Raw genomic sequence first — 26,611 nt, forward strand, 5'->3', positions numbered from 1 at the left:
CCGTGTGTGGGGACGGCTTTCTCTGCTTCCTCGTGCAGGCAGCGGTTCTGTTCTCTCCTCCTCCCCCCTCCCTCACTACCGACCCCCTTCCCACCCGCTCCTTCCACAGCCTGGCCTGAACTACATTCTTTGCCTCAAAAGTCTAGAGAGCACCTCTCTTACTTCAAAAATTAGCATGTTAAGCGTTAGGGTGGCGGGATGCAGATAATAGACTGCAACCCAATGAGAATCATAAGAAGGTTTTTCTTTATCTCGGCCTTAGCCCACAGAGTTCGCCTTTTATTCTGTTTGTTTGTGTGTTTTTTTCCCCTACGGGGATTAGTCTTAGGCCAACCCTACACAATATTTTTTTCAAGGCTTCAAGTTTTCTTTTCTTTCTTTCTCCTTTAATTCTAAAAAAAAAAAAAAAAAAAAAGCTAGAAGTGACAGGAAAAGAAATATAAATGATGTAAGTTCCTGGATGCAAAGTTCTGCTATGGGCTCAGTGAGCTGACACAAAGACTAGAAAAGGCAGGGTTTTTGGTTGTTTGGGTTTTTTTTTTTACTTTTAAAGAGACAACATTGACACAAAGGGTAACCCAGGTGGGCAGGAGTAGGCGTCCGTCCGCATATATGGGATGTTCAACAGGCAGAGTAGCCCCAGGGACTTACCCAGGTGCCAACAAAAAGCATTCAAGATTTTAAGACCATGAAAATAGTATCTGATGCCTTTCAACTCATGTATGGGCAATGGTCTCAGTTTGGTGTGTGAAGGTAAATCTGACTTCATCTTTCTTTTATTTCTTTATCTTCCCTTTCCTTCATTTCCTCATTGATTATGTTTATCCTGCTGTACTGTGTGCAAAGGTTTGCAAGCCTCCTTTAACCTTGGGGGAGGGGACAGGATAGGGCTATTCGTCCATGAATTAGAAATGATTTTATAATATAAATCTCAGCGATTTGGGTTGTTATGTTAAGATGTTATTTTTGTTTGTTCCCTACCTGGTTCTTTTCAATAGAATCCTGTTCTTATTTCATGGAGGCAAAGTACATTTCTTCTCCCATCTCTCTGGGCACATCAACATTGTTTAAACGATTGTTTCTTCTCCCTGCGTAGTGTTTCCTCACACTCTTTTTCTCCCTGGCCACAGGCTTTTCTCAGACACCGGGGGTGCTGGGTGGTCTGGCTGGGGTGCTGAAGAGGTGCCTGGAAGCACTGCGCGGGTGGGTGGGCTTCTTACCGGGCATCCCCAGGAGCAGTGGGTGATGCTCTTCCCTCTGGCCCGGGTCACCCCCAGTAAAGCCTCTCCCAGAGGTTAGCTTCTGGGAGCCGACTAAGCCGGGCTGGGGTCTCAAGAGGAAGCATTCAACATGGCCACTCATCGCTGTCTGTGCAATGACCCTGAGCTGTGCTGGCCGGCCAGCTCACACCTGGGCTTGCTAGACTCCCCCCCACCCCCACCCCAAGCCTAAGTACTCACACTCTACCCTCAGGACAGGGGAGCTGGCGGTGGTGATGGGATCTGGTTCCTTTTCATCTCAAACAACTTCCACCAAACCCTTGTTTTCTGTCCGTTCAGAGGAACCTGCTGGGGCCAGTACAGGAGCCCCCTGGGGATCAAGCAGGTTGGTTTTCAGTTTTCCTGCCCAGCGGGGGCTCTGACACCTGCCAAGTCAGTCACACTATCCATCAGCTTTCATGTGGTTGTCCTTGTCTCCTTTCCTGTCTTTTCCACCCTTATAAATTTCTATCTTAATAAACATCTCTTACCTCGGGAGGAAGCGAGGCTACATTCCCCTGTTCTGCTGTCATGATAACTCAGCGGTTGTTCATTACATGATGAATTTCATTCTCGCATACAATTGAGAGTGTGGATTATCTAAGTTCCTTTGGCCCTTGCTTTTCTTATCTGTAAAATAGGAAGATTTCTTGTCCTACCTCCCTTCCAAGTGGTTGCTGCCGCTGCTCTGAGTTACCACGGTTTCAGGATAAAATAAACAGCTCGGGCTCACTACAGAGTCTGTTGCGGTGGCGAAGGAAGGAGGGACTGAGGCTGATTGGTGGCAGTGGAGAACACGTCGTGGGCAGGTGGAGGGGCCAGGATGACCACGAGCAGCTGAACGCCCAGGGGTGTCAGCCCAGCGGGCAGGCATGGGACTTCCAAATGCCACGCCGGTGTGGATGGCTGAGCTGCAGCACGGAGCGTGCTCAGGAAGCACGGCGCATGCTGAGCGCTGCGAGCAGGTGGCGTTCGCCACCAAGTTACCTCTGCCACGGTTGGAGACATGAGCAATAGGTACTGTGGGCAGGAGAATCAGGCGTCCTTGGAAGTTTGCATAAACGCCTGTAATGAGTACTACTGCCACCCGGCTGGGGCACATGCTCCTGGGCCGAGGGAGGACCACGCAGAACTCGGTAAAGCAGGAAACTGCACAGTGGGTGGCTTTCTGCCACTGTGACAGTAAAGGCCCTGTCCTGCTCCCTGTCCAGGCCCCCTCCTCATGGGAAAAGCTCAGGTGTTGTCTCCTCCTTTGTTTCCCTCTCCCAACCCCCACTTCCCAACCAGTTTCTTCCTTGGCTGATCTTCAATGTCAAGGCAAGGATGTGGACCAGACCCCTCTACTGAGGGGAGAGGACTGAAAGATCTCAAGGCAGAGTGAGCCAGGGTCTTCTGTGGCTCCTGATGGGGGCGGCCAGAGTGAGAGAGGACCAGAGAGGATAGGATGCCCTCACGAGGTGTGCGTATCCCACAGTGTTCCCCACAGAAACGTGGTGGGCGTTTGTTTCCCAAGGGTGAGGAGAGATCTCTGTGCTTGCACGCGGTGTGAATGTAGTTCGCCACCAGGGTTCTCTGGCAATGTCCCCGGGGGTAGCGGCCCAGGTGATGGCTTCGCCCCTGTTTGGAGCCTGTTGGAGGGACTGGAGCTGGCAGGTGGGCCTGATGTAGGTGGACAGACTGCACATAACAGATGGGGGTGCTGGGGTTGGGTGGAAGGAGTCCATGACAGGTAGGTGGGGTGTCACCCAGGAGCAAGTGAGAAGGCTGGGGTCCAGGGGAGGAGTGTGAGCCTGGGGTGTGCGGTTGCACTGGAGGCAGCGGGCGGCCAGGAAAAGGCAGAGCCGATGGAGGGGCTGCGTGAGGCTCACTAAGATGGGACAGCAGCTCTGCCCTCTTCCTGCCACTAAAAATACCTTCTTTCCAGACAGCCTCCTCCTCCGGGCACCCACGCCGGGCTTTGTCTGCGGGCCAGAGAGATGTGGAGCTGGGAACTGCCTGACCCAGAAAGCTAGGCTGACCTGGGGGGTGGGGGCTGAGAGGGTCTGCTCCCGGGGGCTCCATTCGAGAGCAGGAAGTCTGGCTCCCCGCCCTGCAACCCCACATGCAGGGAAAGCTGAGCCCTGGGAGCCGGCTTGCAGGAGAAGGGACCAGAGGTGGCAGGCAGCACCCTCCTCACGGGGGACCTACCTCCTGGAGAGACCAGCAAACCTCGGAGGGAAGGGAGGGGGCTCTTGGCAGGTGGAGCCGACTGCCCAGACCCCACGTGGCTGACAGGTGAATGATGCCGAGGTTAAGGCCTGGGTGCCACACAGATCTGGGTTGGATTCACTCGATCTCTCCCACTCACTGGATGTATGGCGTGAAGCAAGTTGCTCCATCTTTAAATAGGGATAAAACAGTACCTGGCTCAGAAGGTAGTCACAGATGCTGGAAGGACAGGCTGTGCCTGGCACAGAGGGGGCATGCCAGAAACTCCCTCTATGATGGTGTGCCGGGGTCCAGCCCCGGGGGGAAGGATCCAGGGGTCCCACAGGAAGAGACGGCGTCGGCACGAATCGAGTGAGAGAGCCGAATTCTTTTCTTTCTCTTTATTCTCCGGTTAGCATTTACTGCCAGGCATCTCTCTCAAATGCTGGTCTAGCTTTCCTTTTATGCACATACACTAAGTTACAATCACATGATATTCAGAATACGTTGATTAATCATTGTTTTTGTTTCACTATGGTTACATTTTCTAGGTAACAGTTAATTCATTTCTATAAACTGTAAGTCATTCAAAGAACAATTATACAATAACTTGAACAGCAATAACAATATTGATACAAACTTCCAAAAGGTCAGTACTGATTAATAACTCTACCTTGTCTAGGATACTATTGTCTAGTCAAATTTTATTTATTACTATATTCATACACTAATTAAGTTCTAACTTTACTTTTCTCAGAGTGTTCCACCACCTGCAGGTCAGGTATGCAAGAAGAATGGAAAGTTTCTTTACTCTACCACATGAGAAGGCTAGGGAGGAAAAGTGATGAATTAAGTGAAGGCTGAAAGGTGCTCTGTGTATAGTTACTGTTTCCTACCTATTCATAAGTCACAATCTATTTTTTCTAACATGATTAATAAGAAGAAATTCTCCTACAAACTTAACCCTTTATGAGGGATATCATAGCCAGCCTCTTATGTTTATGAGCCCAGTTCAAGGGGCTTACAGGCTTTTCTGTGGAACTCACACCCTCTGTCTCATTTCCAAAGAAATTACTATGAATCTACAGGGAAAGCACGGTACTATTATCCCTGTGCCATAAATGATAGCACACACCCAGAAAAGGGGGGATATAAGGCCAGATTAATTCAAAAAGGTCAAAAGGGGGAAGTATCGTTGTGCCTCTCCTCTGCGGTGACTTTGTCAACCCGCAGCTGTTAGTCTTCACTGCGGTGACTTTATTAACCAGCAGCCATTGGTCTTCTTCTGCTGTGACTTTGTCAACCAGCAGTTGTGGATCTTCTTCTGCTGTGACCTTGTTAGCCAGCACTAGTGGATCGGCTCCCGACAATGGTGGTGGTCCCTCCCTTGACGATGCAGTGCCCTCTGGGGCTCTCTCCTCTACGAAGGAATCGCTGTGCAAAACCTGTCTGCCAAAGGCAGGCTCCTCCCTGACCCGTGCAGTGCCCCACCTGTCCCCTCTGCCTGGGGCCAGGGTGCACCCCGACCCTGAGTGCCAGGCTCTGACGCTGTCTCTTGCCCCCCTGCTTCCCCGCAGACCTGCGCAGGATGACGGCTGGCTTCATGGGCATGGCGGTGGCCATCATCCTCTTCGGCTGGATCATCGGCGTGCTGGGCTGCTGCTGGGACCGAGGCCTCATGCAGTATGTGGCGGGGCTTCTCTTCCTCATGGGAGGTAAGGCCACGGGCATCGGGGTGGGTTGGGGGGGGGGTTGCCTGGTGACCAGGATCCTGGGAGAATGGCTAAGTGCACAGCAGGTGAAAGCCACAACTCCAGTTGGACTTTATTTATTCATTCATTCATTCATTCATCAAAGGCTTTTAAAACATTCTTTTTCACCACTTGCCATGGCACTAGCTTCTGGGGATGCAGAGGGTAATAAGAGTAATACGTCATTGTCCTTACCCTCAGAGGCCTGACTGCCTGGCATGAGAGAGACCGACCGTGCAGCTATGGCGTTGAGGGAGGCATCAGACACAAAGCAAGCATGAACCCAGGAGGCCCTTGGGCATTTTATACACACCCTGGACTTCAGGGTGGGAAGCCAGTGCCGTCTGGGCAGTTTCCCTTTGTAAAAGCCTCACTCTTGGTTTATGAATCCTAAATGCTGGCTGCCCTTGTTTCTAAGTGAGGCACTCCAAAGGTGGCAGTTCAGGGCCAGACCTGCTCTCGTGCCCCTCTGTCTCCCTGCCTCTCTGTTTCCACCCCGGCTGTGGGACCCATCGGTCCTTATAAAAGGATTACAGATGTGGAGGGCTGTGTAGCTAGGCAGGAGCAGGTCCCAGTCGTGGGCAAGAAATGTTCATCCACAATCTCCATGCGCCTCTCTTCTCCCTGAAGAGCTCAGATGGGCTCTTTGGTCTCCAGGTGTGAGTCCCAGATCAAAGCGCAGCTAACCATGGGGCGTGCCCGTCACAGTCTGCTCCCGGGGAGAGCGGGTGGATGCCTGCGCAGAGTTAGGGAGAGGGGGAGTTGGGCTTGGACAGAGGGAATTAGAAATATTTATGGAAAGAAAGGAAAGTGAGTTCTACCCACGGAAACAGATGTCTAAGACTTCAAGCACCACCTGCGTCTGCCTAGCTCAGGTCCCTGCTGTGTGAACAGCCTGGCTCTGGGATTCCGAGCAGAGAAGGGAGGGAAGAGCAGGTCACCTGGGGTAAGGAGGTGGTGGTCCCTCTAGTTGTGCGCAGGTCTCTGGGAGCTGGTGAGCAAAGGGTTGGGAAAGGAGGAGACGGCAAGTCTCATCCTGGGGCCTGCCCGTTGGGTCCCAGGCCGGTGGTCACAGCCCGGGCAGTGGAGGGAGGGCAGTGCCCACACCCCTCCTTCTAGGGTCCCACAAGCCCAGCCCTGCTGACCTTCCCCGCCCCTCAGCCTCCTTAAACAAGGGGTAAACCCGGTTTCCCAACTCTGTTTCAGTAGCGGCTGAGTCCTTTTGGTTTTCACGTTTTGTCAAAATCTTGCATGGACCCCGACATATAAAAAAATAAACCACGTACAAGGGCTCTGTTTGTAGTGAGCATTCTCGCTAAGACTCTTTCGGTTTTACAAAGACAAGCTCCAGGAACTCGGGGCTTTTCTAAGGTCTCCCAGGCGTCTGAGAAGGCTGAGCACACAGGCCCCGGGCTGGACAGGGACCCTGAGCTGGAACCCGGGGGCGGGAGCTCCGGAGCAGACGCTTTCATCTCTTCCCCTCCAGCTCCCCGCACATGTCTCCCCTCCCCCAACCCTCTGGGCAGGCACATGGCTCACAGCTGCCCAGGTGCTAAGTCTTTAGGACCTGTGGACTCTGACCACTTCCTTCTGGGCTGCTGAAGCCAGCTTCCAGGGACAGAGGAAATGTCAGTGTCCCTACGGACAGCCAGGGGGATTCAGATGCCCAGAGTAGCTGTCCTCTGCTAAGCCCATGGGTGGGGTTTAGTTAGGAGTCCAGGAGGAACCAACGTAGTAATGAAAGCTGTGGTTCCCGGACACCTGCCGGCAGAGGGAGCTACTCTGATAGGCTGGGGTGTCTTCCCAGAAATGATGCCTGGATCTACAGAACCCTGTGTATCCAAAGGAGACATTTCAGCCTTAACCCCTCCCAGAACCTGACCAGCCCCTGCCCTCCAAGAGTTAACCTTCTAGGTTGACCTGTTGAAGAACTTGGAGAATCAGCTACCTGTGACAGCTACCTCATGGACACAGCAATCAGTCACTCAGACTACAGATACTGACAGCAAGGTGAGACAGCAAAGGCCCATGGCTTTAGCCTGTACCTGGAGTGGATTTCAGGTATCTGTAACTGAGCCCAGACTGGGCCCCAAAGGTTTAGACTGGGTGACAGGTGAGGTCAGCTGGTGGGGACCAACCTCAGCGGAGCTTGGGAACTGACTAGTCCTGGTGAGCAGGCAGGAAAGGAGGGGTCTGCCAGGATGGAAAAGGTCCATGTGGAGTCGAGGGTCTGAAGATGAAGACGGGAGAACTCCCTTCACAATGTCTTAGATAAGAAGGAAGACAGTACCCCGGGCTGGGCACCCTCTCCTCCGCGTTTGACTGTATCCCCGGGTGAAAGAGAGGGCACCCTGCATCTTGTGAAATAACTAGCAACAAATTGTTTAATTAACACTCAGCCCAGAGGAGGCGATTAATGAAGTAGGGCTGTTAGTCGAGCCAGGAGGCCGGGGGTGGTAGATGGGCTCCAGCTCTCCCTTTGGCAGGGCCTCCTGGGGAAAATCTAGCCCAAACTGGCACAACACCATTCGGGTGCAGGCAGCTGCCAGAGACAAGCGTCTCGATGACTCACCGGTGGTGTTCCAGAACGCAGGACTAGGGTGACACGGCCAGGGGGGGGGGAGGGGACACAGGAAGAGGACCACAGGGCGAGGGCGCGTGTGACTGCAGCGGTCCCTTGTCCCCACACGGGGTGAGCCTCAGAGCGCCGCCTCATGCACTCAGGTCTACTAGATGATGGAGCATCTAGCCCAGGGGTCCCCAAACTTTTTACACAGGGGGCCAGTTCACTGTGCCTCAGACCGTTGGAGGGCCAGACTATAAAAAAATCCCTATGCACACTGCACATCTTATTTTAAAGTAAAAAAACAAAACGGTAACAAATACAATATTTAAAATAAAGAACAAGTAAATTTAAATTAACAAACTGACCAGTATTTCAATGGGAACTATGGGCCTGCTTTTGGCTAATGAGATGGTCAATATGCTCCTCTCACTGACTACCAATGAAAGAGGTGCCCCTTCCGGAAGTGCAGCGGGGGCCGGATGAATGGCCTCAGGAGGCCGCATGCGGCCCGCGGGCCGTAGTTTGGGGACCCCTGATCTAGCCTGTGCTCTCCCCCCTCCCCCCTCCCCCACACTCTCAGAAGACATCCTGTCACCTCTGCTGCCCCCTGGGACTAAGCCTCCACAGGCTCTTTTTTTTTTGTATTTTTCTGAAGCTGGAAACGGGGAGAGACAGTCAGACAGACTCCCGCATGCACCCGCCCGGGATCCACCCGGCACACCCACCAGGGGCGATGCTCTGCCCGCCAGGGGGTGATGCTCTGCCCCTCCGGGGCGTCGCTCTGCCGCGACCAGAGCCACTCTAGCGCCTGGGGCAGAGGCCAAGGAGCCATCCCCAGCGCCCGGGCCATCCCTGCTCCAATGGAGCCTTGGCTGCAGGAGGAGAAGAGAGAGACAGAGAGGAAGGAGGGGGGGTGGAGAAGCAAATGGGCGCTTCTCCTATGTGCCCTGGCCGGGAATCGAACCCGGTCCCCCGCACGCCAGGCCGACGCTCTACCGCTGAGCCAACCGGCCAGGGCCTCCACAGGCTCTTATCTAGGCTGAAGCCCCCCATCAAGACGTCCTGACTCCCCTCTGCCGTCCAACAGTTGGGCTCAGTCCTTCACTGAACAGTTAGCACAATTATTTAAAAAAAGAAAACACCTCCAAAGCAGATATGTCATCCATCAGCTACCAATGCTCCAAGGGTTTCCAATCGAACTTAAAATCCAAATTCCTTCCTCTTCTTTAGAAGCTATCTTGGCCAGCTTGGGGCTGCTCTAACAAAACACCACAGACCGGGTAGCTTAGAAATGGCATCAGATTCGTTCCCACTGGTCCAGAAGGTGGGAAGTCCAAGATCAAGGCCCTGAGCCCTTCAGTATCTGGTGAGAACCTGCATTCTGGTTCCCAGATGGCACATCCGTGCTGCGCCCTCACCTGGTGGAAGGAGGGAGGGGGCTCTCTAGGGTTTCTTTTTTGTTTGTTTGTTTTTTTCTGAAGTTGGAAACAGGGAGTCAGTCAGACTCCTGAATGCACCCGACCGGGATCCGCCTGGCACGCCCACCAGGGGGCGATGCTCTGCTCATCTGGAGCATCACTCTGTTGCAACCAAAGCCATTCTAGCGCCTGAGGCAGAGGCCACAGAGCCATCCCCAGCGCCCGGGCCAACTTTGCTCCAATGGAGCCTCAGCTGTGGGAGGGGAAGAGAGAGACAGAGAGGAAGGAGAGGGGGAGGAGTGGAGAAGCAGATGGGCGCTTCTCCTGTGTGCCCTGGCCGGAAATCGAACCCAGGACTCCTGCACGCCAGGCTGACGCTCTACCACTAAGCCAACTGGCCAGGGCCTGGGGTTTCTTTAATAAGGGCAGCAATTCTGTGCCTGAGCGTTCCACCCCTGTGATCTAAACACCTCCCAAAAGCCCCTCCTAATGCCGTCACCTTGGGAGTTAGGACTTCAGCAGAGAAATTTGAGGGGCCCACAAACATTCAGTATATAGCAGGAGCCCTATGTAATCTAGCCCATGCTACCTTTCTCATCTCCTTTCCTGTTCCTTCCCCTCCGCTCATGGCACTCCCCCCACGGGCTGCCCTGCTGTCCTGGCACGTGGAGCTTTACCTCCCGGCACCGCGCTGGCTGGTCCCTGTGCCCGTGTGCTTCCCCACATGGCCGCTCTGTCTGGAATTCCAAGGGGGTTTCCTGGGCCACCACTACTTTCTGAAATGTTTCTTATTGTTCTTAGTTGATTTTTTTTTTAACCTATTTAAAACAAGTGTTTATTATTTCGAAGTATCCGCTGTGACTGGAAGAGTCTGCCCACAGTAGCATGGCTTCCCTTCTGTGTCTCTAAGCAGAGGCCAGTGTTCCCAGAACCTCTGCCCATCCCCTTTCTGCTCCTTCCTTCTCGAAACGCCAAGGGGCAGAGGGAGGTGACAGCGGTTATAATTGGGGTCATGAGTGGTAATGGGGAAAGGAAACCATCACATGTCCTTTTCCTGCCACCCATGGTCAGTGTCACCTTTCCCACCTTCCCAGGCAGGCAGGAGGAACAAGGAGACGTAGCTCAAGCTGTCTAGTTTGAGTGATTGCAGTGAGTCACAGACCACTGAGGCCAAATGCCACCCCCCCACCAGCTCACCAGAGAGCAGTTCATTGGTGTTATGAACCCCAGACACCCCTCTTCTTATGCACAAAGACCCTGAGAAAGGCCCAGCAATTATGAAAACTTACAAGCTGAAAATGAACAGTCTAAGGCACAGGGGTCTTGCCTGGAGGACCATTTCTTTAAGGCAGTGAAGTCATTCTAGGGTCTCCTCTGAAGGGGAACAACCTCCAGGGTCCCATCTGCCTCTCCCACCATCTTTCCTCACTGCAGCACAGCCAGGAAATATGGCTAGCACAGTGTTTCCGTAGGTCCAGGAGGCAGTATGCCTCATGGTAAGAGAGGAGAAACCATGCAAATTAGATAATCTGGGGTGGGGGGGGATACATTCAGTGAGCCAATGACTTACCGTGAGGCAAAGCTTGTAATGAACCCCCAATAAATGGTGGTTGTTACCATTATAGGTATAGCCTAAGGAAAGTCCATTCTAATGGGTAGAGATGTGTCCATGATCTACCATGACCAGTCAAGGGTGTAAAACTTATCTGCTTACCCTGCTAAACTGCTTTTGTAGTTTCCTGGGCAATTTCACTAGAACTCTGCAACTCTTCTCTTGACTTTTTTTTTCTTTTTCTTATGACCTTTCTTTCAAAATCCTAAACAGAGCTCCATAAACTACTTCATCCCCTGGAGCATGTTTTGCCCTTTGGAAGGAATATATTTGAATATTTATTAGCATTTGATAATTACATTCTAAACAAAGCCATCAGGGGGAGGAGACGCATTGTCAGGAGCGTTAGGAAATGTCAGTCACTCTTGCCTAATGTCACTTAGGGGTACAAGGTCTGTCACTCCAGCAACCTAGGCAGAGAAGAGTTCCTTTCACTTTAGAGTTGAACCCCAAAGGGGTTATACCCTTGCCAACCAATGGGACCTGCCTTCATTATAGACTTGCCCTTTGGAAGAGAATACTAAAACACCCTTGGCCCTGTAAGCTTAAATCTGGTCAATGAAGACCATGCCAGAATGCCCTATAACCTTCCTGCCCGGATGTTTAAGAAAGCCACACGTTCGCCGGGCACGGGATGCTTTGTCCTTGAACTCCCAGAGGAAGAGGCTGAATCAGAGCAGACCCTGGAAAGAGACAGAAAACAGTGTCATTGCTGAAAGCATCCAAGAGAGCTGGGAAGAACCGATCCTTGTCTCTGGGAGTCCCTGCCACACTCACCCCTGGGCCCTCTTCAGTTCCCTGCCACGTGATGGGTGTAGGGGGTAAACTTTTTGCTCATGAACTAAAATCATCCAACTATAAGGGGGAATTAGGGTTTTATCACAGAGAGCTAGTTCAGGACCAATGGAGCCTTGACCATGTGTGTGACACGGGGAAGTCACTTAACCACCTTTGATGCATGGCTTCAGTTTTCTGATCTCTGAAGCAGGGGGAATGAGAGTGCCCACCAGAAACTTAGTTGTGACTTCTAGAGGTAACTCACCTGAAGATTTTGAGCAATTCCTGACATTGTTCTTAATCAATTTTTAGATATTATTATTATTATTATTATTTTAGCTACAAAGACACTTCTTTCTTAAATAACCACATTTAGTGATATTCTGCTTTGAGCAGCCCAATAGGATCAATATCAGCACCACCCAAAGACACACATGCCATGGGATGGTGAAGAGGACATTGCTTGAACAGATAACGTCTTTCCAGCTAATCACCACCTACTCATTCATTCATTCATTCATTCATATTACATTATGTATATATTACTTCTTCTATCATATCGTAGTGTATTATTGTGCGTATTGCTTTATCGTTGTGTTAAATGATGTCATATCGTATCATATTCATTTACATCGTGTGCCAGACACTGTTAAATCATGTGGACTGCAGAGGGAAATAGAAGAAAGTGCTTTTAAAGCCTGTGTTCTGGATGGAGAGGCAGACAAAAAGGAAGTACCTCAAATTTATAATGTGATGTCCGGTGATGAGAATTACGGAAGGAACGGCGAGGAAGGGAGAGTGATGGGGGTGTTCTTGTGGGTGAGGGGGCTATGGGTAGGCATGCTGGCCTCTCAAAGGTGGCAACAGTTGAACAGAGGCTTGAAGAAGGGTCATAATTAGACACGGGGTGGGATCGTTTGTTCAAATAAAAAAAAAAAAAAACAATTGCAGGGGGACTGGGATGGGATTGTTGGGTCTAAGGAAGTTGAGCAAGAAGACGACTGTAACCGGAGAGGGTGACATGGGGACATACCAAACAGGCAGGCAGATCCTTAGAGCCTCCAAGGCCATGACACCCTGAGGTGTCCTCCTGTCCTTGAAAACAGTATCTTTCCTGGGGTGAAATACCGACTTTCCTGGCGTGGGTGCCGAGAAAACAGGCTTCGTCGGCAGCCTTTGCAGGGGCAACAGAAAGACCCAGGCCATGGTGGTGGTTCCACCGTGCTCCATTGCCATGGAAACTTAGGTGGTTTCTAAAGCGACTTCAAAAGCCGCCCCTCCTGGGCTCTTCTCGGATGTTCTCAGAGAGGTGTGCAAGCCTCAGAGAAAGGGAACTTGTCAGGCAAGCTCCTGGCTCTTGAAACAAGTCATAAATCAAAGAAAAAATGCCGGATCCTGGAGTAAATGGAGAGAACCCCTCCTACTGGGCTTAAAAGCTGCTTCCAGGAAACAGTGAGGAGGGAGGAGCAGGTTTAAGTGAGGGGGAATGTTCTTTGTCCTGTGGGGGGGGGGGGGTAGGGAGGGATTCGAGGACAGGTGAGAAGTAGCACCAGAAATTAGCCAGACCCAAGGGAGGGGGAGTGGAGGCCTCTGCCCTGAAAAGCTCCTTGTCACCCCCATTACTTGGATGTCTGAGATGCACCGTGCATATGGGGATTGAAGCCAGAGTGCCAGACCCCAGGGAAAACGGCCCACCCCAGGCACAGGGCCCGAAGGGCAGGCTGAGAGGGCATTGCCGGCAGGTGAGTGGGAGCATGTACATGGGGCTTAGGGCCCCAGCTGTCTCTGGGTACCAGAGACACGGCTTGGAAGAGTGGTCCTAATCAGAGAGACAGGGAGGAGGGCCAGGCGGCCCCCACGTGCACAGTCAGGCACACCTTTGGGCTCAGGACCCATCCCTGCACCTCGCTGGCAAGCCTGAACTGTCTGACTGTCCACATTGTACGGGGCAGGGTTGCTGATGGCCCTGAAGGCCTATGGGTGTTAAGGGGAGTGATTCTGGAGGCCTGGAGGCCTTACACTGTACAGGGCTTATGGAGATGGCCCCTGGGGTGAGGGCAGGGAGGAAACTGCTCTCGGGGACATGCCTTTCGTGCTAACAGATTCTGGGCTGCTGGGACAGGTGGGTAGCGACCTGCATGTTAACCCCGAGTATAAAATAATTGGAGAATGTGGGCCTATGTGAAGCTGCTGTATCTCCCCGATGTTCCGGAAGTCTGATCGCAAATGTTTTCTGGTTATCAGATCATGTCTCTTACCATGCCGTCTTGATGTGGGGTTTGGAAAACCCTCGCCCTATCTGGAGAAGCATTGAAAGATCAAAGGTGTCCAGGGCATGGCTGTGAGAGAGGCCAGCCCACCCCCACTTATTTATTTATTTTTTTTACAGAGACAGAGAGAGAGTCAGAGAGAGGGACAGATAGGGACAGACAGACAGGAACGGAGAGAGATGAGAAGCATCAATCATCAGTTTTTTTTTTGCGACACCTTAGTTGTTCATTGACTGCTTTCTCATATGTGCCTTGACCGGGGGCCCTCAGCAGACCGAGGAACCTCTTGCTGGAGCCAGCGACCTTGGGTCCAAGCTGGTGAGCTTTGCTCAAGCCAGATGAGCCTGCGCTCAAGCTGGCGACCTCAGGGTCTCGAACCTGGGTCCTTCCACATCCCAGTCCGATGCTCTATCCACTGCGCCACCGCCTGGTCAGGCCCACCCCTCCCACTTATTAACCCTCAGAACCTGCCCCTGGCTTATCAGTCATTGACTAACCAGCCAGTTGTTGAGTCCCAGCTACGCTGTCCATCCTGTGCAGGATAAAAGAAAAATGAAACTCATTCCTACCTCGGAGTTGCTCACGATTTTAGCAAGGACTCAGACACCCAGACCCATCAGTGTATTAAGTGAACTGTTTTCTTTTTAATGACTGGCATCATCGCCTGACCAGGAGGTGGCACAGTGGATAGAGCGTTGGACTGGGATGCAGAAGGACCCAGGTTCGAGACCCCTAGGTCGCCAGCTTGAGCGTGGGCTCATCTGGTTTGAGCAAGGCTCACCAGCTTGGACCCAAGGTCGCTGGCTTGAGCAAAGGGTTACTTGGTCTCCTGAAGGCCCGCGGTTAAGGCACATATGAGAAAGCAATCAATGAACAACTAAGGTGTCGCAACACTCAACGAATAACTAATGATTGATGCTTCTCATCTCTCTGTTCCTGTCTGTCTGTCCCTATCTATCCCTCTCTCTGACTCTCTCTCTCTCTGTGTCTCTGTAAAAAAAAAAAAAAAAAAAAAAAAAAAAAGAGCTTTAATGACTGGCATCATCAAAATGCAAAATACTAAACCAAAGAATTCCGTCTCTTCAGCCATAAACAAGACAAGGACATCTTCCATTTTTCCTTCTTAGGGAGAAAAGGTGCTGGCCACCCAAAAAAGGGCGAACAGGGGTGAGGTGCGGTGGGGTGACACTTGTCAGTTCATGGGCTCCACAGGGAAGGCAAGGTCTCATTTGGCCTTCCAGCCCCCTTGGGAGGCAGGTGGGAGAGGCAGACAGGGAGAAGGTAAGAGCTCCCCGCACATCTCGGCTGCACCAGCGGCCAGTGCTCTTCAAACATGATTCCTTTCATCTTCCTAGTAGCCCTTAAGGTTGTCATTACCCTAATTTTGTAGATAATGAGCTAGGCCCAGGGACCCGTGAAACAAGCTTGGAATTATGTAAATGGCGGAGCCTTCATCTACAGTCCTCAGAGGAATCCCCACCCTTTCTTCTCTGCTCCTGGGACCTGGAGGAGAAAAGAGAGGGACCCTGGGCCACGCCACCTGGGATCAAGAAGTAAGGCTGAGGATTTAACCAGCACGGAGAACGTAGGCTTACAGGATTGCATTCGTTTAGCTCTGTAAGCTGGGGGTTGGGGTTGGCTCCTCAGCCCCCCTCCGGCAAGGGGCAGGTCGACGTTCTCCTCTCTGCAACTCGGATTCAGCATCTGTGAAACCGTATCTGCCTTGTGAGAATTAAATAAGTTGTGTCACATGCTTAGCACAGCGCAATCAACAGTTCAAATGTTGTAGAAATGATTACCTGAAACCTGTGTACTCTTATTGATCAATGTCACTTGTTAAATTTAATTAAAAAAAAAAACAACAACTGCCTGACCAGGCGGTGACGCAGTGGATAGAGTGTCAAACTGGAATGCAGAGGACCCAGGTTCAAGACTCCGAGGTCACCAGCTTGAGCACCGGCTCATCTGGCTTGAGTGTGGGCTCACCAGCTTGAATGTGGGGTTGCTGGCTTGAAGCCCAAGGTTGCTGGCTTGAGCAAGTGATCACTGGCTCCACTGGAGCCCCCCAGTCAAGGTATGTATAAGAAGCAACCAATGAACAACTAAGGTGCTGCAAGGAAGAATTGATGCTTCTCATTTCTCACCCTTCCTCTGTCTGTCCCTAGCTATCCCCCTCTCTCTGTCCTATAAAAGAAAAAAAAACTGTACCTGGCACAGAATGAGCACTTTCTACATTTTTATTCATGTGCAATCAAGTTATCCCTGGATCCCACCTTCTTTGCAGCTCCTAGCAGTTGCCTAGATAGTTGGACCACCTTGGCCAAGGTCACGTTGTTCCCAGACCAAGGATTTCAACTCAAATCTATTTGCCTCTGAAGCCAGGGTTTTTAATGATCACACAGCTCTACTTCCCCAGATAATAATTAACTTGTTGACATATTTGCAGTCCTCCAGCAGCTCCTGACCTGACAGGGGAAGGGACAGCTCCACACGGGTGTCTCATCCTTGTAGACAGAGGGCGTGGCTCTTGGGGTGGCAGAAAAGATGAGACCGATTATGCCCAAGGACTCTTTCCCTGAGAAATAGGCAATGAGCCTGTCTGGCGGGGGGTGGGGGCTCATCTTTTCCTATGCTCTGAGACAAGAGACAAAGCCTGGGGCTCATGTTGCAAAAAAGGAGGAGCCTTACTTATTGCTTCTATAGGTCTGCCACCAGCCCATTTCATGTCTTGACATCTGCTTCCTGTTCCCACCGTGTCACCAAAGGTGCTTTCTTAGAGACTCACTTCCTCCCAGCTGCTCCACGTGTTACCTTGAACCTCCTCTTCCTGACCTCACTAGGATTTGCCTTTCTCCATCTTTCCTGAAACTCTTGTCTCTTGTCTCTCACGACAGCACGCACCTACTTATGCTTCTTCTCTGTCTTTTCGGTTTTCTTTGCTCTCTATTTTACTTGTAACTGTGGGTGCCAACTCTCTCTTCTTTTTCCCTACAAACATGTTCCCTTGTCAACAACACCAACCCCTCACAGTGGGAATTACCTTTGCACTGGTGAGTCTGGAACCTGCCTGTGAAACAGTCTTTTCTGAGCTCGAGGCTCCAGTGGTTAATTGTTCACCGGATATCTACATCTTTCTGGAACCTCAAACGTGCCTTGAACTAGGCTTGTCCTCTCTCTGCATACGCTCTGCGTGTGCTGTAGGTTGACTGCATACGTGCTTACTGTGGGCACCTGATAAAGGTCAGCTCCCCTCCGCTCCCTTTCCCCAATGAAAAGAGCTTTTCTTGGCTTTCTTGGTGCCTCAGTCTGTCAATCACCGCTGAGTTGTTTTTCACTTTTCTGGTTTTACCCGTACCTTTCCATCAACTGTCAACATCTGCCAATATTTCCTTTGCAGTATTTTTCGCAGCCCATTCACTCACTTCCACTCCCCGAGTGCCACGCCGGCCCTTATTAGCACCCTTGTGGTGGTTTGAAAGCCATTTAGCTCTTGGTGGATGGAAATCTTTGCCCACCACTTATTGCCAACCTCTGAGCCTGCCTCTTCTCACCTGTAAAATTGAGATAGAGTTGCCCACTGTGCAGGTTTGTTGTGCGGCTGGAAGGAGATAATATAAGAAAAGCCCCTGGCCGGGGATTTGTATTTCATAAATGTTCATTTCCATACTGCCCACTAAATCCAACCTCGACACCCCACCGTTTCTCTAAAATACGCCTATTACCGTGTCGTTTCTCTGATGAGAGACGTTCTGCGTTCCATGATGGTGCTGGAATGAAGGGCCGTGTCCCCAGCGTGGAGCCCGCGTCAGCCACAGTTGCGTCTCAGTTGGGCCTTCGGCCACAGGTCCTCTGCTCCTCTCCAGACCACTTGTCACGGTCGGCCTCTGTGCCACCTTCCTCTGCCTGTGGACGCCTGGTGCTCCCTCCAGGCTCAACTTAGAGTCAGCATCTTCCAGAAACCTTTTGAATCATGTGCCCTAAAACCAGACTCCTCCTCTGAACTCAGACACCCTTTTGTACCAATTTGATGGCACTTAGCTCGTTCTGAGTACCCTGGAGAGCAGAAAGCTAGCTGATGTCCCATGGCCTCCCTGGGTTTAAGCCTTCACAGCGGCAGGCAGCCTCATTCGTCCTTGTTGGTTACTCCTGTCATTATTTTGTTCTTCTTCATTTTGAACCTTAATATGATTGCTGGTAACTCTGACTTATTGGACTTGGGTCCTTTCTGCTAAAGTGACATAAAGGAGAGTCAGTACCCTCTAACTCCAACAGTGTTTCAAATATACTGGTCACAAAAATTAGGGGATATTTCAAAATGCATATGAAGCGATAAAAAAAGAAGCACTTGATATTGTGTTTTATTAAACAAGAACATCGGAAAAGCAAATGACAAGTCAAAGAAAGTTGTTTGATTATGCAAATGAGATGCAAAACCAACTTTTATTTTATTGGTGAAAATGCACTATACCAGTGATCGGCAAACTCATTAGTCAACAGAGCCAAATATCAACAGTACGATCAAAATTTATTTTGAGAGCCAAATTTTTTAAACTTAAACTATATTAGGTAGGTACATTGTTATTAACTTAATTAGGGTACTCCTAAGCTGACCTTTGTGCCCGCACATGGTATTTTGTGGAAGAGCCACACTCAAGGGGCCAAAGAGCTGTACGTGGCTCGTGAGCCACAGTTTGCCGACCACTGCACTAGAAAAAAGGCTGAAAGTACTGGAGTATCTGCATATCCCCTGATCCCCCAATTTTTGTGAGCAGTGTCTTTGGAGACCTTGCACTTCTTAATGACCAGCTCTACAAACTAAATTCAGCTCAGTAAACAGGGTTGAGTGCCCACTGTGTGCCAGGCCTCGTGCTAGCACCCAGGACACACAAACAAGAATGTGTGTGTTCCCTGTCCTTAAGGGCCAGCCAGGCAGGTGGTGGAGGTGGAGTGACACGTGCTGCAACAGAAGGGACCGGGGGGGGGGTACAGAGAAAGGGCACCTGTGCTCCGGAGTCAAGGAGCAGCTCCGCAGGGGAGCCGGTGACCAGGGCAGGAGGAAGAATTGAGTCCCCTCACCCTGTTCTCATTGTTGCCCCTCAGAGGGCTTTTCGTTTTCATCTACCACTTGTGGCTGCTGCCAGACTCAGCGTTGGCCACTTTTCAGAAGCAGACTGCCAGGTCTTTATTTATTCATTCTCATTTAGAATGTCACATTTCATTAGTACAGTTCTGTTTTTATATAGCTCTGCGTAACTGAACTCTGTTGTGAATGAAGCAAAAAAAAAACCCCCAAAAAACAACAAACTACTTTTTATCTTTAAAAAATGCGCCCTGGCCGGTTGGCTCAGTGGTAGAGTATCGGCCTAGCGTGCGGAGGACCCGGGTTCGATTCCCGGCCAGGGCATACAGGAGAAGCGCCCATTTGCTTCTCCACCCCTCCGCCACACTTTCCTCTCTGTCTCTCTCTTCCCCTCCCGCAGCCAAGGCTCCATTGGAGCAAGGATGGCCCCGGCGCTGGGGATGGCTCTGTGGCCTCTGCCTCAGGCGCTAGAGTGGCTCTGGTCGTAACATGGCGACGCCCAGGATGGGCAGAGCATCGCCCCCTGGTGGGCAGAGCGTCGCCCCCTGGTGGGCGTGCCGGGTGGATCCCGGTCGGGCGCATGCGGGAGTCTGTCTGATTGTCTCTCCCTGTTTCCAGCTTCAGAAAAATGAAAAAAAAAAAAAAAAAAAAAAGAAGAAGAAAAAAATGCTTAAGCAGCTTTATGTAAAGATAGAGCGTAAATCTCACCATGTAGTCCTTGGTTGGTGATATTTGAGCCCCTGATGTTTGGCCCTGGGTCAGAAGGAATGCCAATAGCTGCCTCCCTAATAAAGCCTAGGAATCTCTTCTTGAAGATTCCACCACAGATCCAGGCTAGGATTTACTTAAAATAATAATTAGTTAATTTTAAAAATATCCCTTCTGGCTCAGCACTTAACGTTTTGAGACAGGTTGCATTGAAATCACATTTCCCAGAAGCCTTTGGGTCTCAGACTGTTAGCATGAGTCAGTTTAGCCAAGGGAACCTGGAGGACATTCTCGCACCTCTTTAGGGCAGGCTCCCCCTTGTAAGGCCCTGCAGCCTGAGGGACGAGAGGTGACTGACTTCTCTGATGGGAAGGTTGAGAGGGAGGGCCACACTGGTAGAGCCCGGCACCATCTGGGTCCTCTGCCCTTGCCCTGTTCTCCAGGTGACCAACATCCCTGTGTCAAGGCCCAAGGCCAAGGCCGGGATCAGGAGGCCAGTTTTGGGGGCCTGTTTTTCTTCGCTTCCCTGGCCCGCCAGTATGAGTCAGCCCTTCCAGGTGAATGTATTTTCACCCAGACTTGAATGGTCCCTTAAGCCAGGGGTCCCCAAACTACGGCCCCCTGAGGCCATTTATCCACCCCCACCGCACTTCTGGAAGGGGCACCTCTTTCATTGGTGGTCAGTGAGAGATGCATCCTGTGCTCCTGGAGTACTGTATGTGGCGGTGCCGCAAAGCGTGGCGTTGCTCATGTACAGAACTACTTCTGGTGACACGGGACGCACGCCTCACGGCTCCGGAAGCACATCATATCACTTGTTACGGCTAGCAGTGACAAATATGGAACCAGACATTGACCATCTCATTAGCCAAAAGCAGGCCCATAGTTCCCATTGAAATACTGGTCAGTTTGTTGATTTAAATTAACTTGTTCTTTATTTTAAATATTGTATTTGTTCCCGTTTTGTTTTTTTACTTTAAAATAAGATATGTGCAGTGTGCATAGGGATTTGTTCATAGTTTTTTTTATAGTCCGGCCCTCCAACAGTCTGAGGGACAGTGAACTGGCCCCCTATGTAAAAAGTTTGGGGACCCCTGCCTTAAGCAAATCATCCTAAACTGTCAGCCTTTGCTGGGCTGGGATCCATACTGAGCTCCTTTGGGTTCTATTCTAACCACCGGCTTACTCTGTGCCCGGGGTTTGTTTTCTGGCCTGTTGGGAAGCTACGAAGAGTCTGATGGAAAGAGTCAGTGCTCTGAATCTGACTCTGTTTCTTCTCTGGGCTCTCTGCCCTCACAGAGAGCTCATGCATGTCCCTGCCCACGAAGTCTGCCCCACTGCCCATGACATTCATGAGGGAAGGGTCACGGAGGGAGGAAGATAGGAGCTGAGTCGTGTCCTCAGCATGAAGGCAAGGGATAGTCACTATTCCTGCCACCAGGTCACAGCGCCCCCTGGCTGCAGCCCTTTATTTTCCGAGGCCTTGTCCTCTTCCACAGCTTTGCCTAGAATTCTGTGAGCTTCCACCTCCTTCCAATAAATCTTGTCCCTCTTTTCTTTTTAAAGAAAACTCACATACTTCCACAGGAAGTCCACCTTCTATTGAGCACAAATAAAGAGTGAAGTTGTATACAGGTCTTCCTAGTTCTCTGAAGAAGTCAGCAACAAGATTTTACTGAGTTTGATAGGCACCCAGAACCTCCTCAGGGCCACATTTGATAATGTTGGGGTCTCCTCCCCCAATCTTATCTAAAGACCACTATGCATAAGACCCTACTGGGGAAGAAAAGAGCGTCTCTGCTTACATTCTTACGGCCCAGCTCCAGAGACAATATACACTCCCAAGAAATGAGAGGCAACCTAACAAGTGGCCAAAGCCTGGATTTGAATCCTGGCTCCATACTTAACTAGCTGTGTGACCTTGGGCAGGTTACTTAACTTCTCTGTGCCTCACTGTCCTCTCAGGTTGCTTTAAAGAGTTAACATTTGCAAAGCACTTGAAACAATACCTATCACATTATAAATATTACCTATCAGTGTTTGATCCGTATAAAGCTATATATGTGCTCAGTGATCCAGCAGTGAGGTGATGGCATGCAAAAATCACTTGGGTACAGGTTTCCATCTCAAAGGAAGTCAAGGCCACACTGACAAATGGGCCAGGCATATGGAAACGTAAAGCAAACCAGGTGGCAGTCTCGCACGATCTCTGGCTACCACCCCAAGCCTCCTTCTCTCCTAATTAACATGGCACTGGTTTGGATCAGATAGGGCAGAAGCCAGAGAGATGTCTTTCAGGAGACAATTTCTTCCAGACACTTAAACAGCTGGGTCCCCATCCTTCCACGTTTAAAATCAAGGCAATTCAGAGCCGAGCCACATATGCACAGTGATATTGAGTAATGACATCTAATGGTCTCATCCACCAGCCCTTCTGCATATGGTGGGAGGTGACAAGCAGTATCTTCTCTCCAGGTGGCTCATGTTTGACAAAATAAATGACATGCAGCCCCAGAGCAATTCAGAGAGGAAGGCACCCTCTCACCCCTATACCTAACATCACGCGGTACTTCACTCGAAGGAAGCAGAGACCTGTTCCCACCTCCTATATGTTATGGTTGAAGGGATCCTGGCCCAGAGAGATGAGGCGGTGTGCCAACTTCAAGGGGCAGGGATGAAACCAGAACCTGGACTTTCTGATCCTTCATAGCGTTGTCTCGCCACTAAGCCACATCCCTGTCCTTCCCAGCTTTCCTTCCAAGGTGCTGGAGCAGCACAGCTCGTACACCTCTGGGCAGAGAGAGCTTAGGATAACCGAGACGGGAACTCAAGTGTAATGATAGATCTCCTCATACTGGGCTTCGCGCTCCCCAGAGAGGTAGCTTTCTCTGCAAAAGCCTTGTATGCCAAATGGGAAGCTGAGTGACCAGTGCCTCCCGAGAGAGCTATAGTGTCAGGATATGCAGGAGGTTTTGCATGACTTTGAGCATCATCCCCAGCAAGAAATCTGGGGGCAAGAGTGCCCTCAGCCCTAGAGCCTCTCAGGACTTGCTCCAGGGGTCATTGTCGTCCACCAGAAGGAGCTGGCTCAGAACAGGGAGAGGTGAGAGAAGCAGGGGCAGGGAGATGGCCTGCTCGGAGCTGCGTTTCTCTTGGAAACGCCCTGTTTACAGCTTGGGGACGTTCCTCTCTGCCCCGCTGTGGCTGCCACTCTCAGCCTAGGTGAGGAGCCAGTTGGAACCCACTATTCCTCTGCCCGCGCGGAGGCCCAGATGGAGAGAGAGCTGCAGAGATTCGCATTGAAATGATGACAGGATGCACTTTTTTTTTTTTTTTTTATCCTAATTCAATTCTCCTGATAGTTAGAGGTTTATTCGGATTTTCTATTTCTTTGTGATTCAGGACTGTTTGATTTTATGTTTCTAGGAATGTTCTCATTTCAAGGTTATCCAATTTGCTTGCATGCAAGAGCACTGGTTTTTTAAAAAAAATTTATTGAATTTATTGGGATGACATTGGTTAGTAAACTCATACCGGCCTCAGGTGTACAATTCTGTAATACATTATCTGTGTATTTGTGTGCTCACCACCCCAAATCAAGTCTCCCTCCATCACCATCTATCGCCCCCTGTCCTCCTCCGCACCCCCTTTCCCTATGGTAATCCCCACACTGTTGTCTGTGCCTGTAAGCTTTTTTCACACACTACACTCTTGATTCACTTTCTTTCTAGAACTTTCTTCCCCACCCTATTTAGAAAGTTCATAGCTCATCACAGACCACTGTAAAGCCAGAAGCCAAGGTCAAGGCCACTATCACAGCAGCCGCCCGGCCCATGCAGGTTCGCATTGGATTCGGACAGTCGGTAAAGAAACAACGGAGCCACAAACTGGTGGGCCATAGTCTTTAATCCTAGCTTGCACCCGGCGGGCAAGTAAAAACACACACTGGGCTCCAAAACCCACTCACATTCAGTGCTCACAAAGCCACTGACTTATCCGAGTTTCCTAGAATCAAAGGTTTCTAGCTCACCAGCCTTATTCTCCTCAGTGCCCCATCTCCTTCCTTATCCCAGATACAAAGTCTACACAAACTGGCATCTCACTCAGTACTCCGCCATCTTGGCTGCTTCTCCTGGCCTCCTCCACGTGGCCTCCTTCTGCTCTCTGTTCTGCTCCCTCTGCTCTCTCATGCTAATCATCCCAGGAACCAAGAGCGCAAGCTCTCGTTCCGCCCCCATTTTATATTGTAGCTTCACAACCTCTAATCCAATATACAAAATAGGGAAGACAAAGTCACTTCTCTGAGGCATGGTTGGATTGTACCACCCCACATCAAAAAGGGTGGGAAAGGCTTAATCCCAAAACCAAGCCCCAGGCTACAAGGATTCTCAACACACATTAATATCACCTAGGCAACGGCCTCATGTGGGCAGTGCCATTTTTAACAAAGTGAGCATAATACATTTTATCTGCCCCACAACCACCCACTTCGATCTTTCCAATGTTTTATTCCACAATGCATGAAATATCCAAGGTCAAGTGAAATGGGCCAGTAGTTGCTTGCCCTGGGGGATTTTTTTTCAGTAGGGGCAGTGGAAGCAAGTGTAGTGGATAGTTCTCAAATGCTTCTGCAATCAGTTTGGCTTTACTGAAAAATCCAAGCATCGGCATGGGATTTATGCTTTGGGACCTTTAGCGAAGTATTTAACATGAGATTACTCTGGGAATTATATAATTTCTGTGTGCTGTGCTATGTAGATTAAAACATACATATGCATATGTGGTTTACATATATAATTCGATGTATGCGTAGAATCTCACAACAACCTCTCAATAGGTACAGAAGATACAGAAATGGAGACTTGGGTTTGAGTTAAGCGCCCATGCCTGAATTGATCACTGTGGTCACAGAATAGCTTCGCCAAAAGAAAGATTGGTGGTGTTGTTTTGGCAAAAGAAGAAAGAAGGGGAAGTATACCGTGTAGACTAAAAAGTATAACAATCTAGCCCTTGCAGTCCATTGTATAGTAGGTGTTCAAGGAATGAGTGTGCAGTAACTGCATGTGCCACTTCTACAATCCAAAGGACCAGAGCCTCGGCAGTGCCTCTGAGAGGTCCCCACCTCACGTTCCATGGCGGTTCCCAGTGCGTCTCTCGGGGCTCGTTCCTTCTGTCCATACAAGCTTCTTTGCAAACCCACAGTGTCACAATGGAGCCCCCGTTGGACGCTGTCACCTCTCCAAGAGAAGTTGCATTACCAAGGCAGGTCTGCCTCAGAAGCATGTTCTGAGATTTTCCTAATTTCCGTGGTTCTGGTTCCAGCAGAGTCTGCCTAAGGAAGGGTCCTGAACGAGCACTTTCTTTGTTGAGAGCAGTCACGTCCCGAGGTGCCATCCACCTGAGCCAGGGCCGGGGGAGAATGGAGCTGGTGACGGTCGGGATGGCGGCGGCCACATGTTTTTCTTGCCCTCCAGAACAATCTGTCTTCACCTTCACTCAAAGCTTGCAATTTCTAATAGCATACCCTCCCCAAAGAAAGCAATTTGAACTTCTCTAAGCCTTTTCACACTTATTACTATCGCTCTTCAAAATAATCCTGCCGAGAGGACGTCATTCGGGTGCCGAACGTCTGTAAAAATTAAAGAGCTTCCTGAAATCCAAGGGACCCATTGAAACCCAGGTAGGCGCATCCAGGCGTGGGCACACACGGGCGCACTCACACGTGCGCGCACGCCGCAGCAGTCACAAAAATGTTTAGGAGGAAGATGGGAAGGCTGGCCATGGCTACTTCATTCCCCTCTAGGTTTCGAAGTTCATGTTTTCATCTCAGAGGTCCCCTGAGAAGTCTGTCCCTCCCCGTAGTCTGGGTCTAACGCTCAGAGCTGTGGATAACAACACAAGAGGAGACCCCGCTACCATGCCGATTCTGGAGAAAGTTACAGCCTAGCTGACCACAAGCTAAAACAAGAGGTGTCCCTTTCGTTCCTTGTCGGGTGGGCTATTGCAGACCAGAAACGTTTCAGGAGTTGAGAACAAGCGTGGATGATCTTGTGCTGGGCACACTCAGGGAAGGTATCTTGGGAGACTAGGGACTTGGATTGGCCCATTGAGGCTCATTTGTAGGATAGTGTGCAGGAATGCACCATTGACTAGGAGCAGACGGCAACATGGGATGGCAGTCAGAGAGACCGGGTGATGTTGCCTTGACCTTGAGTAACCTCCCACCATGACAAAGCTGTCTGAACACCCACCAATGATCTCTTTTATTTGCTCAGTCCGTTAGATGTTGTCACATATTTGTAAAGGCTCTTTTTTTGGCACAGAGGCCGCCAAGCACACTGATCTTGTGATCGAATCTGAACATACACCTGAGAGAATGAATGAGTTGATTGGCATTAAGTAGGAGTAAGCATAGCTACATCGGCAAAGGTGACCAGATGAATTAAAAAACACGAGAGGCCCAGTAGCCATTGCTCTATGTGGCCATGTTTAGATGCCTGTTGTAGCTACAGGGCGGCTGTCAAGTCTGGAAACATAGATAGTCTTATTTCATCATATATTGAAATGTTATAGTAAAGGATAATTATTATGGATTCACCTGTTGTACTTGATGGCCAGGTCTTCCAAGACAATGTATCACAGGCTGGGTGGCTTAAACAGGAGAGACTCGTTTTCTCATAGTTCTGGAGGCTGGAAGTCCAAGATTAAGGTGTCGGCAGGGTGGTTTCCTCCGAGCCCTGTCTCCCTGGCTTGCAGATGGGCACTCTCTTGCTGTCTCTTCATGGAGTCTTCCCTCTGTGTCTCTTTGTATGCCCTGCTCACTTCTTCTTATAAGGACGCCAGTCAAATTGGATTAGGGCCCACCATAATGGCCTCGTTTTAACTGAATTACCTCTTTAACGGTCCTGTCTCCATGTGCAGTCACATGCTGAGTCACTAGGGGTGAGGGCTTTGGCATGAATTTTGCAAAGACACAATTCAGG

The 26,611-nt window shown here is 50.4% G+C and overlaps 1 protein-coding gene across 1 annotated transcript in view; it reads left to right on the forward strand.

Moving 5' to 3' along the window:
• TMEM178B (transmembrane protein 178B) overlaps positions 1-26,611 on the forward strand; it is a 316,572-nt gene that overhangs the window by 272,222 nt on the left and 17,739 nt on the right. Inside the window, exon 3 of the mRNA XM_066362896.1 lies at positions 5,024-5,161. Coding sequence (XP_066218993.1) covers positions 5,024-5,161 — 138 coding nt within the window. The remainder of the gene's footprint in view (positions 1-5,023; positions 5,162-26,611) is intronic.

This window comes from Saccopteryx leptura, chromosome 2 (assembly GCF_036850995.1).
Source record: "Saccopteryx leptura isolate mSacLep1 chromosome 2, mSacLep1_pri_phased_curated, whole genome shotgun sequence".
In the NCBI taxonomy this organism is placed as follows: domain Eukaryota; kingdom Metazoa; phylum Chordata; class Mammalia; order Chiroptera; family Emballonuridae; genus Saccopteryx; species Saccopteryx leptura.